General features: G+C 41.2%; 1 protein-coding gene across 2 annotated transcripts in view; it reads right to left on the bottom strand.

Annotated features, from left to right (window-relative positions):
* Window positions 1-252: 252 nt before the first annotated feature.
* grm1a (glutamate receptor, metabotropic 1a) overlaps window positions 253-12650 on the bottom strand; it is a 45642-nt gene continuing 33244 nt past the window's right edge. Inside the window, exons 7-9 of one of the 2 annotated variants that reach the window (XM_088089867.1) lie at window positions 9081-9207; window positions 4947-5880; window positions 253-2596 (exon numbers count right to left, since the gene is read on the bottom strand). In XM_088089867.1, coding sequence (XP_087945993.1) covers window positions 1801-2596; window positions 4947-5880; window positions 9081-9207 — 1857 coding nt within the window. In that variant the 3' untranslated portion in view covers window positions 253-1800. The remainder of the gene's footprint in view (window positions 2597-4946; window positions 5881-9080; window positions 9208-12650) is intronic. The other variant, XM_088089868.1, reaches the window with a different exon arrangement.

Here is a 12650-nt window from a genome sequence, read left to right on the forward strand (position 1 = left end):
ATTTCTAGGATTTTGGGGACATTTCTAGGATTTAAGGACGTTTGTAGACACGTTTCTCTGGAGAAGATTCTAACTTGGAAATGTTTCTGGTTGCAGTCAGCAATCCTCACCCTTAGATGCCACTAAATCTCCCTTAAATCTGACACACTGTTCCTGAAAACCAATATTGACTCTGGCAAGTTGTAGGAATTTTGCAATCAAACCTAATGTCAACCCAGTTTTTCAGGCTACTGTAGGCAGTAATCAGTCCTCTTAATATAAATAGTTTTTATTTTACAGCATTGTTCAGCTTGCCCAAAACATAAAGACCTATTTCACTCTAGATTTGACAGTGTTAAACAGGTGGCACCCTCGTATATTTTACATTGGTTAAAATCATTTAACAACTTACACTATAATAGACTAAAAACATTTGGAAATACAATACAATTGCACTATGCACTGTATAGTCTCGTACTTTGAAATAATTGGCATTCTTATAGATAAAGAACTAAGAAACTTAACCTCAAGTAAACTACTTAAGTTCATAATGCAAGATTGAAGCAAAATTGAAACATGTATAATCTCATTACAAGAAGCAACTAATCATTGGTTACTTTTACAACTGAATATTTTCAAGAGGATACAGTCGACTCAAGTTAGCTTAAAAGTTACCCAAAAACCAAACACACTGCTCCTTAACAAGAATCTGAGGACATTTTCAAAATGTATAAACTCCTTTTTTTTGGTTGACATTCTAAATATAGAAACATTTATTAGTATTACAAACATACCACCTGTGTGAAAAACAAGGGATGGCTTAACAGTATTACAAACTTTGAGAACTTGTACAAGTACTGTGTTTTCATTACAATGACACAGCAAACTCAGAAAACATGAGATATACCAACACGGCATGGAAAGCATTTATTACATCCCATGCTCGTAAAACGTTGTTCTCGGGGTTATGATCGAGTGTAAACTGAATAAACAACATCGCCATCATCTACAATCACGCTAACCTGTATCAGCTACATCATAAAAAAAACCCAAAAGCAGGGATGTTAACAACTTTGATTGGCACATTATATCCATATATCATACAGCGCAAGTCTTCAGCAGAATCTCAGTTTAATGATAATAGCTCTGTGCACATCTGGCAACACATAACAAGTAATAGTCAACCAACTTACTGCACATTTCTTGTTAATTAATCTCTTTGTGATATTTAAATTGCGATGAGGTCAAATGAGAGAAAGTGGAGGTGAAAGTAATTAATGAAAAAAAGCTTTTCGATGCAGCTGCTTCACAGACCTGTACATGTGCAGCGGAGAGGAGCAGAGCTAATCAAAACTGACGTGAAATACACTTCCTCTGAGCCAGTTTGGTTGTATCTTACAGTGCAAATATATACACACATAATTGTTTCCGGTAGACCACTTAATTGCACCGCCATTATGAGAACCACAGCTACATCCTTTATTATGATTCTCCGTAATTCATCAGAATTTGGCATGAGAGCTGACTAGTTTTGGCACTCCTCTCGGTTTTTACATTTTACAGGCAGGCTTTGTGCGATGACAGCCCTTCAGAAATTGAAGCACTCATGGATGATTCCTGCTGTTTTTCTACTTATAATTCAGATTAACCCCTTACTTATAAAAGCAGAATAATCAATACAAGTAAGCAAATGGCAGAGCAAAAGTAAATGCTAAAAATTATAATAAAACAATTTTTATCTGTATATGTTTTTGTGTGTGTGTGTGTGTGTGTGTGTGTGTGTGTAAATGCATGTGTATGTGTCAGCGCCTTATTTTGCTCTCACAGTGTCGAGGAGCTGTGTGCAAAGTCTTGGAGGATGTTTGAGGTGTAGACTGAGCTTGGAGGGCTGGAGTCGCTGACAGACTCCCCCGAATACACAGAGTCTCTGAAGGGGGAGGGAGGCGACAGAGTGAGGGAATCCTCCAGAGCTGGCTTGTTTGGAGTTAAATCCTCGCCTTCCCCGTCCTCCCCCTCCCCCTCCTCCTTGGCATCATAAATGTAGCTGTGCAAGAGGTCTAGCGCCTCGTCCTCAGACCCTTCCTCTTCAAACGCCCCTACTTGTGGGGTCAAAGGGAGCTGAGAGGGGGTCAAGCTCAAAGGCTCGTTGGCAGCGATTGCCTCCTTGGCGGTGTGGTCGTTCAGTGCGGGGACGTAGGAGCTGTGTGTGTCTACCACAGCCCCCTGCAAGCGCTCTGTCGTGGTGCAGCCCATCATGTGAGAGGGCATAAAAGAAGTCGGCTTATCTAAATTCGACTCCAACCCTTGCATCTGTCCGGAGCAAGTCGGAGTCCAGAGGGGGCGCTGCGAGTCGCCCTCGTCGTCCTCCTCGGCCAGGTTGTACAGAGGCTTAGCGCCACGTGGTTCTTGGGGGAGATGGGGATCTGTGCCAAGGTCGCAGGTGGAGGGCTCACAACTGTGGGGGTCGGGGGTGTTAGTTAGGGGCCTGATGACCGCCGTCTGATTCAAGCCGGCTTCCTGTTTCCTCACATGCACAGACAGTCTGTGCCACACATTCCCCCCCCTCGGAGGGTGTCTTGCACCTGATTCAGACCATGACACAGACTTGCCATTAGAACTATGAACGAGATAAAGACCCAAGTTACTATCACAGGGAAGTGGGAGGTGGGAGCAGAAAAACAACATCAACATAGCAGCAACATAACACAAACAGAGCAGCAGCATTTCAACATTTCTGATGCATGTTAAAATACTTCTTAACCACATGACTTTGACATTAACAGCTTTGCTGAGGGGTTCACTCATGAGCTCAGAGGAGCGTTACATTTATCGACTGTGGCACTTCACAAACATAGTGAGTCATAATGTGCTGCAGACAGCATTATGATCTTCAAATTGCTTCAGACATTGAGCTTACAGAATTAGGAGCCACCCAGCTCATTTCCTCCTGTCTTAACTATTTGCTAAAATGGGGCGCATGCATTCAGAATCAGTATTTCACTTAGTGCCTGAACTGGCCTGAAGACGACACAGAGTTTAGTGCAGAATGAGCTAGGACTGGCTCTAATGTGATTAGTTAGAGAGGTGGGGAGGGGAGGGGCGTTCATGCTGAGAAAAGTTAAATGTGAGGTTAATTCAGGATAAACCCAAAGCAGCAGGGTGGCAGATTTCTTTCATGGAGGGCTGCAGTGTCAAAAAACACTTTTGCCGTTGGCAGCTCAGGAGTGACAGGATCACGGGGGCAAGTGATTCCTTTCATTCATCACATACTTTAACCAACCAGGTAAGCTTTGTTGTTAAATACAAAACAACTCGATGAGCTCAAGCTGAGAGCCAACCAAATTATGAATGATTCCTCACTACACTCTTTTCTTATTCACTCATCAAAACAACCATAAGTCAGTGCAATAGTTAAAATAGAATTAACAGTTTCCACACAACCCTCTACACTGATGGCACCTCTATGTCGTGCAAAGGAATGTGGATAACGAGGGCAAACACTTTGCAACTGCCCAAAACATTATCTTTAGGAGAAACATGCTGCATCTTCAGAAATGATGCCAATTCAAAAACACACATGAAAATCCTCCAAAAAATTACAAAGGAAATGCACTGTAAATGGAAAACGTACTGCAGAAAACCAAAAACAAATACATTTACAGCAAACAAGCTGCAAATACAGAAACAACGCAAAGTCAAAAACAAATAAACCCTAAGAGCAAATGCAAAGAAGACTCAATCTTCATGGGATATGTAACAAATAAACGCTTAAGAATGACATATTTGTTTTGGCTTTCTGCAGCATGTTTTTTTTCATTTGCAACTTTTTTCCGTTATTGTATTTATCTTGGATTTTTGTGTGTGTTTTTGAGTTGACATCGTTTCTGCAGCTGAAGCACAAATCTCCTTATGAAAATATTTGGGCCATTGTAGCATGTTTGCACAAAAGTGTGTAGAAATGATTTCAGCTTTAAACTTTCAGAGAAACTGGTTTTCTTGATGATCATTTTACAACCATCTAGCTGGTGAGTGTCTAAATCTCTCCTCTGCTTATATATAATAATAAAATATTTCTCATTTGACAGTGCAGCTCTCCAGGAAAGGAGACCGTGACCACCATGCCAAAACATTTGCCAGCCTTGACACTTTGCAGACAGTTTGCTGCTACTTTAGAGGGTTAGACAATTAGAAAGGCTGCATAGCAAGGGTGAGAGACAACACGTAAACAAATTGGGATCACTCTCATACTGCCCCACTCCTTACTTTAGACACCTGTCCATGTGTCACTGCTGTGGATCTCAAAAAAGTTATATGCAAGTCTTATATGTAGTTTAGATGTCTGAAATCTACACTTTAAAAATCACTAACACATAAGCATTGGCTATTAGCTTTAAAACAATAACAGCAAAATGTTCCGCCCTGAGTTTTCTGTTCAGTTTGGCTAAATTTCCTTGATAATATTTCATGCCCCTCAGGGGGAGGGGGATGTGTCATATAAATCAGTGTTCACTGCTTTCTGTTTATAAATCACTGTATAGACTGGGTTACTGGAAATTACACTATGAACATCAAGCAAAAACACCATTATTAGAAAATAAGCCAGTAAAAATCACATTTTCACTCGAGGTATTCCACTTGCCAGAACACAGAGTTTACCTGCCCTGGGCAAAAATGTCGAGCCCCGTGACAGGAAAAAAATACTTTGGTGGAAAACACAACATTACCAGGCAGAGTGTGGCCATTTAGACAATTTATAGATAACTTGCAAATTTCTTTCTCCCATTGACCAACGGATTGGTTGAGGAGTAGGTAGAATTTCAGTCAACCAAGACTTTCTTTGGTTTATTGTAGCCCTAAAAAGATCATCTTTGGAAAACTCACTGTACCATTTGAGTGTTTAGGCATCTTAGAATTTTGTCTCTAACCAGATAAAATCTAGAGATGAACAACATCAAAAGGTCACTCACTTGGCATTGCCAGACCCAGGCTTCTTCCGGCGGAACATATTCAGGAAGCTGTTGCTCCCGCATTGAGCCGACTTCCCATCTCCAACGTGCATTCGCACCACATCAGATGTGGTGAAGGCGCTTCGGACGTTCCTTTCTGGTTTGGCAATGATAATGTACATCTTAGGTGTGAACATGCACCCCAGTGCCACTGTTACACTCAGGCTGACGGAGAAGGATGTGGTTATGATCTTGTAGTTTGAGCCAAAGTAGATGGGCACAAAGGCCAACCAGATGATGCAGGTAGTGTACATTGTGAAGGCAATGTATTTAGCCTCGTTAAAATTGGCCGGGACGTTCCTCGTCTTGAAGGCATAGTAGGTGCAGCTCAGGATTAACAGCCCGTTGTAGCCCAGCGGCGCCACCATACCTACATTGCTAGTATTACAGATGAGGTAGACCTCGCGTATGCTTGGGTAGGACTTGACGGGCTCAGGAGGCTCCAGAATGATGAGTGTGATCTCCAAAGTTAGCTGCACACTGATCAGCATAAAGGCAATGACCACTTGGGCCCAGGCGCTCATGAAACGGGGCTTCCTGGTGCAGATCTTCTTCTTGCTGCCCGCCAGGATGCGGGCGATGCGGTTAGTTTTCGTCACCAGGGCGGAGTAGCACATGGCCGATGAGAGTCCCACCAGGAGCCGCTGCAGGTAGCAGGAAGCTACTGTAGGACGGGCGATTAAGGTGAATGGACAAATGTAGCCCATAAATATACCTGCTAAGATTATATAACAGAGTTCCCTGCTGGAGGACTTAACCACAGGCGTGTCACGGTACTGGATGAACACAAAGGTGACAAAGGAGGTGATCAGTATGCCCACGCAGGAGAAAACCACTGCCACTATGGATTCTACATCCGCCCAGTCGAGATACTTCAGAGGCAGCGGCTGGCAGCCTGGAAAGAACAAAGGAAATGCCAGGGTTAAACTTTTGTTAGCACTACACATAAACTGTACAATAAAGATGGATGAGATGACAGCTCCCCAAAAGTGAAGCAAAAACATCTCGACCGGCCCCTGATGGCTGGCAGCAAAAAAGGTCATTAACCCTGCCCCTTTTATGTTACTGGATGGACAGCCTATTCTCACGCCGAACTCTTCAAATACAGCCACTTTGTCTGTGATGTCTATGACAACACCAATGCAGAGAGGCCCCTTTCTATGCAGTATGATACATGTCGGGTGTGTCACTTTTAGAGTGGGAGGGCAACACCCCATTTTGTCAATTACCGCCGTGTTGTCACTGGATGTCGGCATTAGATACAAATTCACCAAGGTTCCTTTTGAGGTGGTGTGATATAACTGGATATAACTGTAAATTGACATGCTGTCCCCGGAGCATCCAAAACTGATGCAGAAGGGTACCTAACGCAGCATATTTAGGCATGAAGGTCCAATTAAAAGCAGTATTATTTAAGAGTTGGGATGAGAATGTGTTTGGACGGAACATGGACCAAACTAAAAAATCCAAGTACACCCTGAATAAATTTTTCCCTAGGACAATTTATGTTGTTTAAGGTAGTTATTGTAAGTTTAAGTGATAAGTTTGGTTTCAGTCAGTTATTTGATGCTATGAAAAGGGGGGTCATGATTGACAGCTGTGCCTGCCAACTGGTGTGTTTTGGCAGTTAGTTGGTTGGGTGTATGGGCGGGAGCTTGATACCCTGCAGATCACAATTTCACAGACTATCTCCAAATGACGTCACCAGTGCGAGATGCGGGATGTTTTTTGGCTTCATTTTCGTGTTATATGTTTTCCATCTTTACAGTCTATGGCACCATAATAGTTTTTTTGTGAATTAAAGGTTCACTAAAGCAGGTGAAAAAAAAACAAACAAAAACAAATGAGCAGACAGTAGAGAGGAGAGCAACACAAATTTCAGTGAAGTCAGGTGTTTTTCAGGGATCAGAGTCCTCCATGATGGACTAAAATTGTTCAGTAATTTGCATGTGTCAAAGCTCAAGTTCTGTCAGATGGCCCTCTCATTTTCTTTTTATGCAGACACGTGGGTATGTGTGTCAACTCTGTCATGATGCACTAGTTGCCATCCAACATCCAAAGCAAGTTTATACAGCTTAATGGGAGAAAACTGACATCCCTAGACTTCCCCAGCTTAACACTCCATAAATTACATGCTGCTGCTAATAGCATTACAGTCACTGCCATCACAGGCAAGGCTACGCACAGAGAAGCCCACTTCTGGTCCGCATTGCTAACTCCCAATATGTCAAATCATGAGAAATCTAAAAATTTTAAAATAACTTGTTGCCTCAGGAGGCTTAGATAAAAATTTGAAAGGTAATAATGTGAATATGGTGGTGTAAAGCACCAGTATATTGAAGCACTTCTGCAAAAGCCCACTGTGGCACACTTGAGGGAAAAGTGTCTGAAGCACACTGCAGTGAACTGTTGCTGTTTTTCTTTTGACCACCCACGACCACCCGGCTTAGTTTGCCGAGGCATCAGCCAAAAACTGCATGCAAGCGGACAAGAGTGGCAAAGATGAAATGCTCTTATCTGTATCTGTTCTTACACAATCCTCAAAAATCCCTCTAAAACCTATGCTGTCATATCTAAGCTGGGAGGACCTTTGAATAATTCAGAAACAAAGCTCTCACTCTTGTGCTGTACAAGGTCTCTGGGCAAATCCACATCGACTTCAAAGAGAAGCAGGCAACAAAATTAAATTTTGTTAATAAATAAAGGTAGCCTTTAAAAAAAAATCCTGCCTTAAAAGAACAAATAAGTGAACATATGGACAGTACAGCCTCCCTCTATGAATAGGCTACCAACTCTATTAGTATTTTCCAGATAGGGACATGTAATGAGAGTGAATGGAGAATTTCTTCCTCGACAGACTGCTGAAATATATTCCCAAGCCTCTCATGGCAGTAATAGGATTTTACACCTGGGAACTGAGAGCTGCTCTCAACTCTATAAATCGCTGTCAAAACAACCACTGGGTCACAACAAGGCAAAAAGCAGTGAGGAGGGAAGGAGCAGCTTGGAGGTGGGGAGAGCTAAGAGAGAAGGGTCAGAGGACCTGGATGATGAAAAGCATCAGCGAAAGGAGGTGTCAGGGTGTGAAGTGTGAACAGCTTTATGGGGGAAGGAGGACTTTTGTGAGTGCAAAATGGTTTGCAAGAAAGGGTTTGTGCTGTTTCAGTGAGATTGGTGTTATAAGATATATATGACCTGACTGGGCCTGATAACCACTTATATTGTCCCAGAAATAATTGTGATACACAGTACTATTGTCATCTGGAGACTATTTTATGCCACTGATATAAAATATTAGATATGATTTATAATGGGGCGCTGGGTGGCTCAGTTGGTAGAGGAAGCACCCTATGTACTGAGGCTGTGTCCTCGCTGCAGCGGCCGTGGGTTCAAATCCAGCCTTGGCCCTTTGCTGCATGTTTTGTTATTGTTGTGGTATTGTACATGGTAAATATATAATTTGTTCATTCAACATTAGGTTGTGTTGTTAATGTGCTAACTGGCTAACTAGCATCTTGAAGCTGTCCTGCTAGTCTTTAGGCTTTCTTTTTTTGATTTCCTCTCACACAGGCGCAGAACATACATGCTACTTGGCTGTTGGTTGTAGTCTTTGTGGTGTGCTCAAGTGCAAGTTTTCTCCAAAAGTTCAGCTGCAGGCTACCGGTAAGCTACACTGTGTCATCGCTGAAGTGTTTACATTTCTTTAGACTTGTGCGAGTAGGCAGGGTGGGGAGACAAAAAAAAGGGGAAGAATCGCTGCGCCCAAGTCTTATAATGTTTCATAAAACCATGCTGTTTACTTTGGCATCACGTTGGCTAAAATGTTGGTCATCTTGTTATGTAAACAAACACAATGAGCAATATTGAGAAAATGATCGAGGTCATGCCCATAAATCCTACAGTAAGTCAGTTAAATAATCTACATGACAGGTCTTGACCTGAGCAGGCAAAAAGTAAGTTAGCTGGGAGCTAATATATGAAATGGGTGAAATAATGAGTAAGGGTTGGTTTAGGGATAGTAAATGAGCATTAATGAACATTGTTCTTAAAATCAAGAGTTAACTGGCTCAGTTTGTCCAGTTTTGTCTCTCCTACCTTCCAGGTCGTCATCAGGCCACCATCCCAGCTCACACGCCTTGCAGGTAAACTCATCCTGGACGTATTCATTGTCCTTGCATGTGGTGCAGATCCAACAGCAGCTCACCTCGCCCTTCCTAATCACCTGCACGCAGAGAGGCCGGACATCAACCATGAGGGGGTCACCGACATCTTAGTAAGCAGTCACAACACTGATCAAACTGTGACAAGAAGCACATCACACCACAAAGCAACCCAAATACATTATCAGCATCAAGGGGATATCAAAGAACAGGATATGTTTGTGCAGTTTTTTTTTTCTTCTTGAGCCCCAGACATACTGTTTATAAAACAAGGCCAGTTGCTTTTAAATTCTGCTCCCAGAGAAGCTGTAACCAGCACTGTGATATGTAAAGCAGGGTGATAAGTGGGGCAGGAAACAAAGCAGATAGAGGGGGAAGCGTGAGCAGCCAGGAGAGAGGATGCACCCTCCCTCAGGGCGACTTAGTGTATAGCTCGACTGAAAACAATCGGATCAAGATGAGGCAAATCAGGGCATTTCTACAAACTGTGCTCAATACCAGATTTTATTATTACCATTCAAAACTAGCTTTCTTCTCAGCTCAGGGTGGAAGGCCCATATATAATTTTTTTTACCAAAGGGAAACTTGCATTTTTCAACCTGGAGCTAATTCTCCCATGTTTTTGTGTCAAAGTGACTAATGGAGACAACAAATTTTGAAGTTGGTTCAGTATTGAGATAGCATCCTGCAATGTGATCTTTACACGCAATCATCAGGCCCCCAGGAATTGTGCCATTCTCAGATGCAACATTTACATAGAAGCCAACAGTGGAATTACACCATCCGGGTCCGTCACATGATGCCACGGATCCAGAAGACTTTTTCTCATTGACTTATATCTGGAAAGAGATGTCTGTAAATTTAAAAACCCCAGTAAACAACTCATTTCACTATCTAGATTTAAGCCATCCAGTTTGATAACATATGGAAAGTGTAAAAGAACAGCAAGATTACATTTTTTAAATCGCCATTCAAGCTAGCAAAGTGCTGAAGTGATGTCAGTGTCTCCACCAGCGGAAGTTACCCGCTCAGGCAAACTTGGCCACGCCCTACTGCCTTGTGTCTCTAATGTGCAAGCCTAATGGGCCCATAGATCAGGGTATTCTATACTCGGAAAAATAGCTTTTTTTTTTTTTTTTGCTTCATGCATCAATGAGCAGCTCTCATTGAAATGAATGGGGCCCTGCCTCCATGGCTGAATCCAGACTCTCTTAGTACATCTATGGTTATTATGCACTGCCAATTTACATCTGTTAAAAATGCTTCTTTTTGGCACTGTCAGGCTCAGATAGTTATAATAAGTGTCTTACAACATTCCAGAAAAAAAACTAGGGCTGTACCCGACGCAGAATTTTGCTATTAGAATTTGGCTGTTCAATACAAATATTTGTTGATCTGTTTTGTTGATCGGCAGGAAAATCAATGGTGGGCACATTAGTTGAAGAGAGTTGCACCAGGTGGTTTGTTATAGTCTGGAAAGTGTAGGTTTCAGAACAAGACTTTCCTTGAGGAAGACTTGAGGAAGCTTACACACTAACAGAAGGACCAGATTAGTGCAAGGTGAGAAAAAACGATTCAATCTCTGTAGGGTCTTTTCTGTAATGCTGTAAAGACACTTCATATTACAATCTCTAAGTGGCAAAAAAGCACTTTTAATGATCAAAAAATGATAGTGTACAATTGCCCTTAGGGATTACTGCCAATTGCAGCTGTAACAGTCTCTCTTTATATTAGATTAATTTAAAAAAATTATCATCTCCATTAGTCACTTAGACACAAAAATGTGAGAAATTAGATTCCAGTTTGAAAAATCACTGAAACTTGAAAAATAAAGTTTCCCTTTAACCTTGCACAAACATAAACTATGTGTGTGATATCATTTAGACCAAGGAGACTTGAAATAAGTTACTGTAAGAAGCACAATTAGTAATTAGGTAACTGTAAAAAGCAAGCACAACCTGATTGTTCAATTACAACCTTTTCCAGTCATATTTTATCAGAATAAGAAAACATGTGCTAGTAAATTCTTCCCTCCTTCATGAAGCCTCTTACATAATAACTAATTGATGAAGCGAGATGCCAAAATGTAGGACAGAGTAGCATCCCCAAAGTTTATGTGCCAGCTGAGGATGTACTGGATGGTTACCAAAGAGAACAAATAGGAAACATTGAGATTCATAGCAAAAATGGTGCATCACATCCAAGCAGTGACACAGTTACCAGTATAAAAAAAATGATTTGAGAGCACAGGGGAAATGCCATCTCTGTCTTAACTGATTGCACTCTGTGTGCTTATTTTTAGCCATGCTAGTAGTGTGGATCTAGGGATGGCAATGTTGGTTGGTCAGCAGCTCTCACACTTTAGTCCAAACAGAAAAAACATGACCATGAACAATTTTTGGACGGATTGCCATCAAATTTTTTCACAGATATTAATGTCCCCCTCAGGATTATTTGTATTAACTTTGGTCATTTCTTAACCCCTTGAAACCTGATCAAATTGGCTTGATTTCTTTCAAAAACATGGATAGAAGGTAATGTTCAACTGACCAAGTAATGAAACAAAAATGTTCAAGAAATAAGCTACAAGAAAATTACCTCAAGCAAAAAAAAAAAAAAATAGAATAGAATAAAATAAATAAAAACAAACAAGGAAATAAACTCAAAAAAACATTAGTTGTTCATGCCTTTTAAAAAAAAAAAAAAAAAAAAAAATTTTTTTAGTTTTTCTTTAAGAAATCAACTAATACTCATGTTTAAAAGATTTCAAAGCTTTTGAAAGGTGGCTGAGCACAGCATAAAAAAGCAATTAGGTTTATTAGGTCTATTTAGGTTTCAAAGGAATAAATGGCAAATTTAACATTTTGGGAAATACGCTTTCTCGTTTTAATGCCACGATTTAGTTGAGAAGATTGCTACAACTGAAACCATCACCAGCAGCAGGTTGCAATTCAGGAGATGCACCATGCTGCCTTTTTTAATTGAATCTTGCCTAAATCAGATAAACTGATCTGTACATTAAAATCTGAATAAAACTTGGAAATGAAAAAAGCCCTCAGGGACTGGTCACACAGAGGCAGAGATCTATGTGGGTACATTTGACCCTCAGAAAGAGGAGAAATCACAGGGAGTACCACCAACTAGTCTAAGAGCTTCATCTAGATGATGGTTGATTCAAGGCCTATTTTAGAATGAGTCTGGGACACTTTGAAAAACTTAGCTCAATGCTGTAACCTATCACTACTTGTTATTGCCACCACAGAAGGCCCGCCTCTAACTTGAAATTCTGCAATTAATCGTTTGACAGGCCTAATTTCTACAAAACAGTAGAGTTAATCCCACATTCATTCGGCTCTCTGCTGCTCCGTCCGAGTGCCTGATTACGCTCTGCTGCTCCCAGAGTATGGTGTTCATCAATACTCATCAGAATGAGTATTTTTTTAACCCACTCAAGATTCAACTTTCAGCAATGTGCACCACATGTCATATGACAAGGAACAACCAA

Source organism: Plectropomus leopardus, chromosome 16 (genome assembly GCF_026936395.1).
Source record: "Plectropomus leopardus strain MGB_pleo_1.0 chromosome 16, ASM2693639v1, whole genome shotgun sequence".
Lineage (NCBI taxonomy): Eukaryota > Metazoa > Chordata > Actinopteri > Perciformes > Serranidae > Plectropomus > Plectropomus leopardus.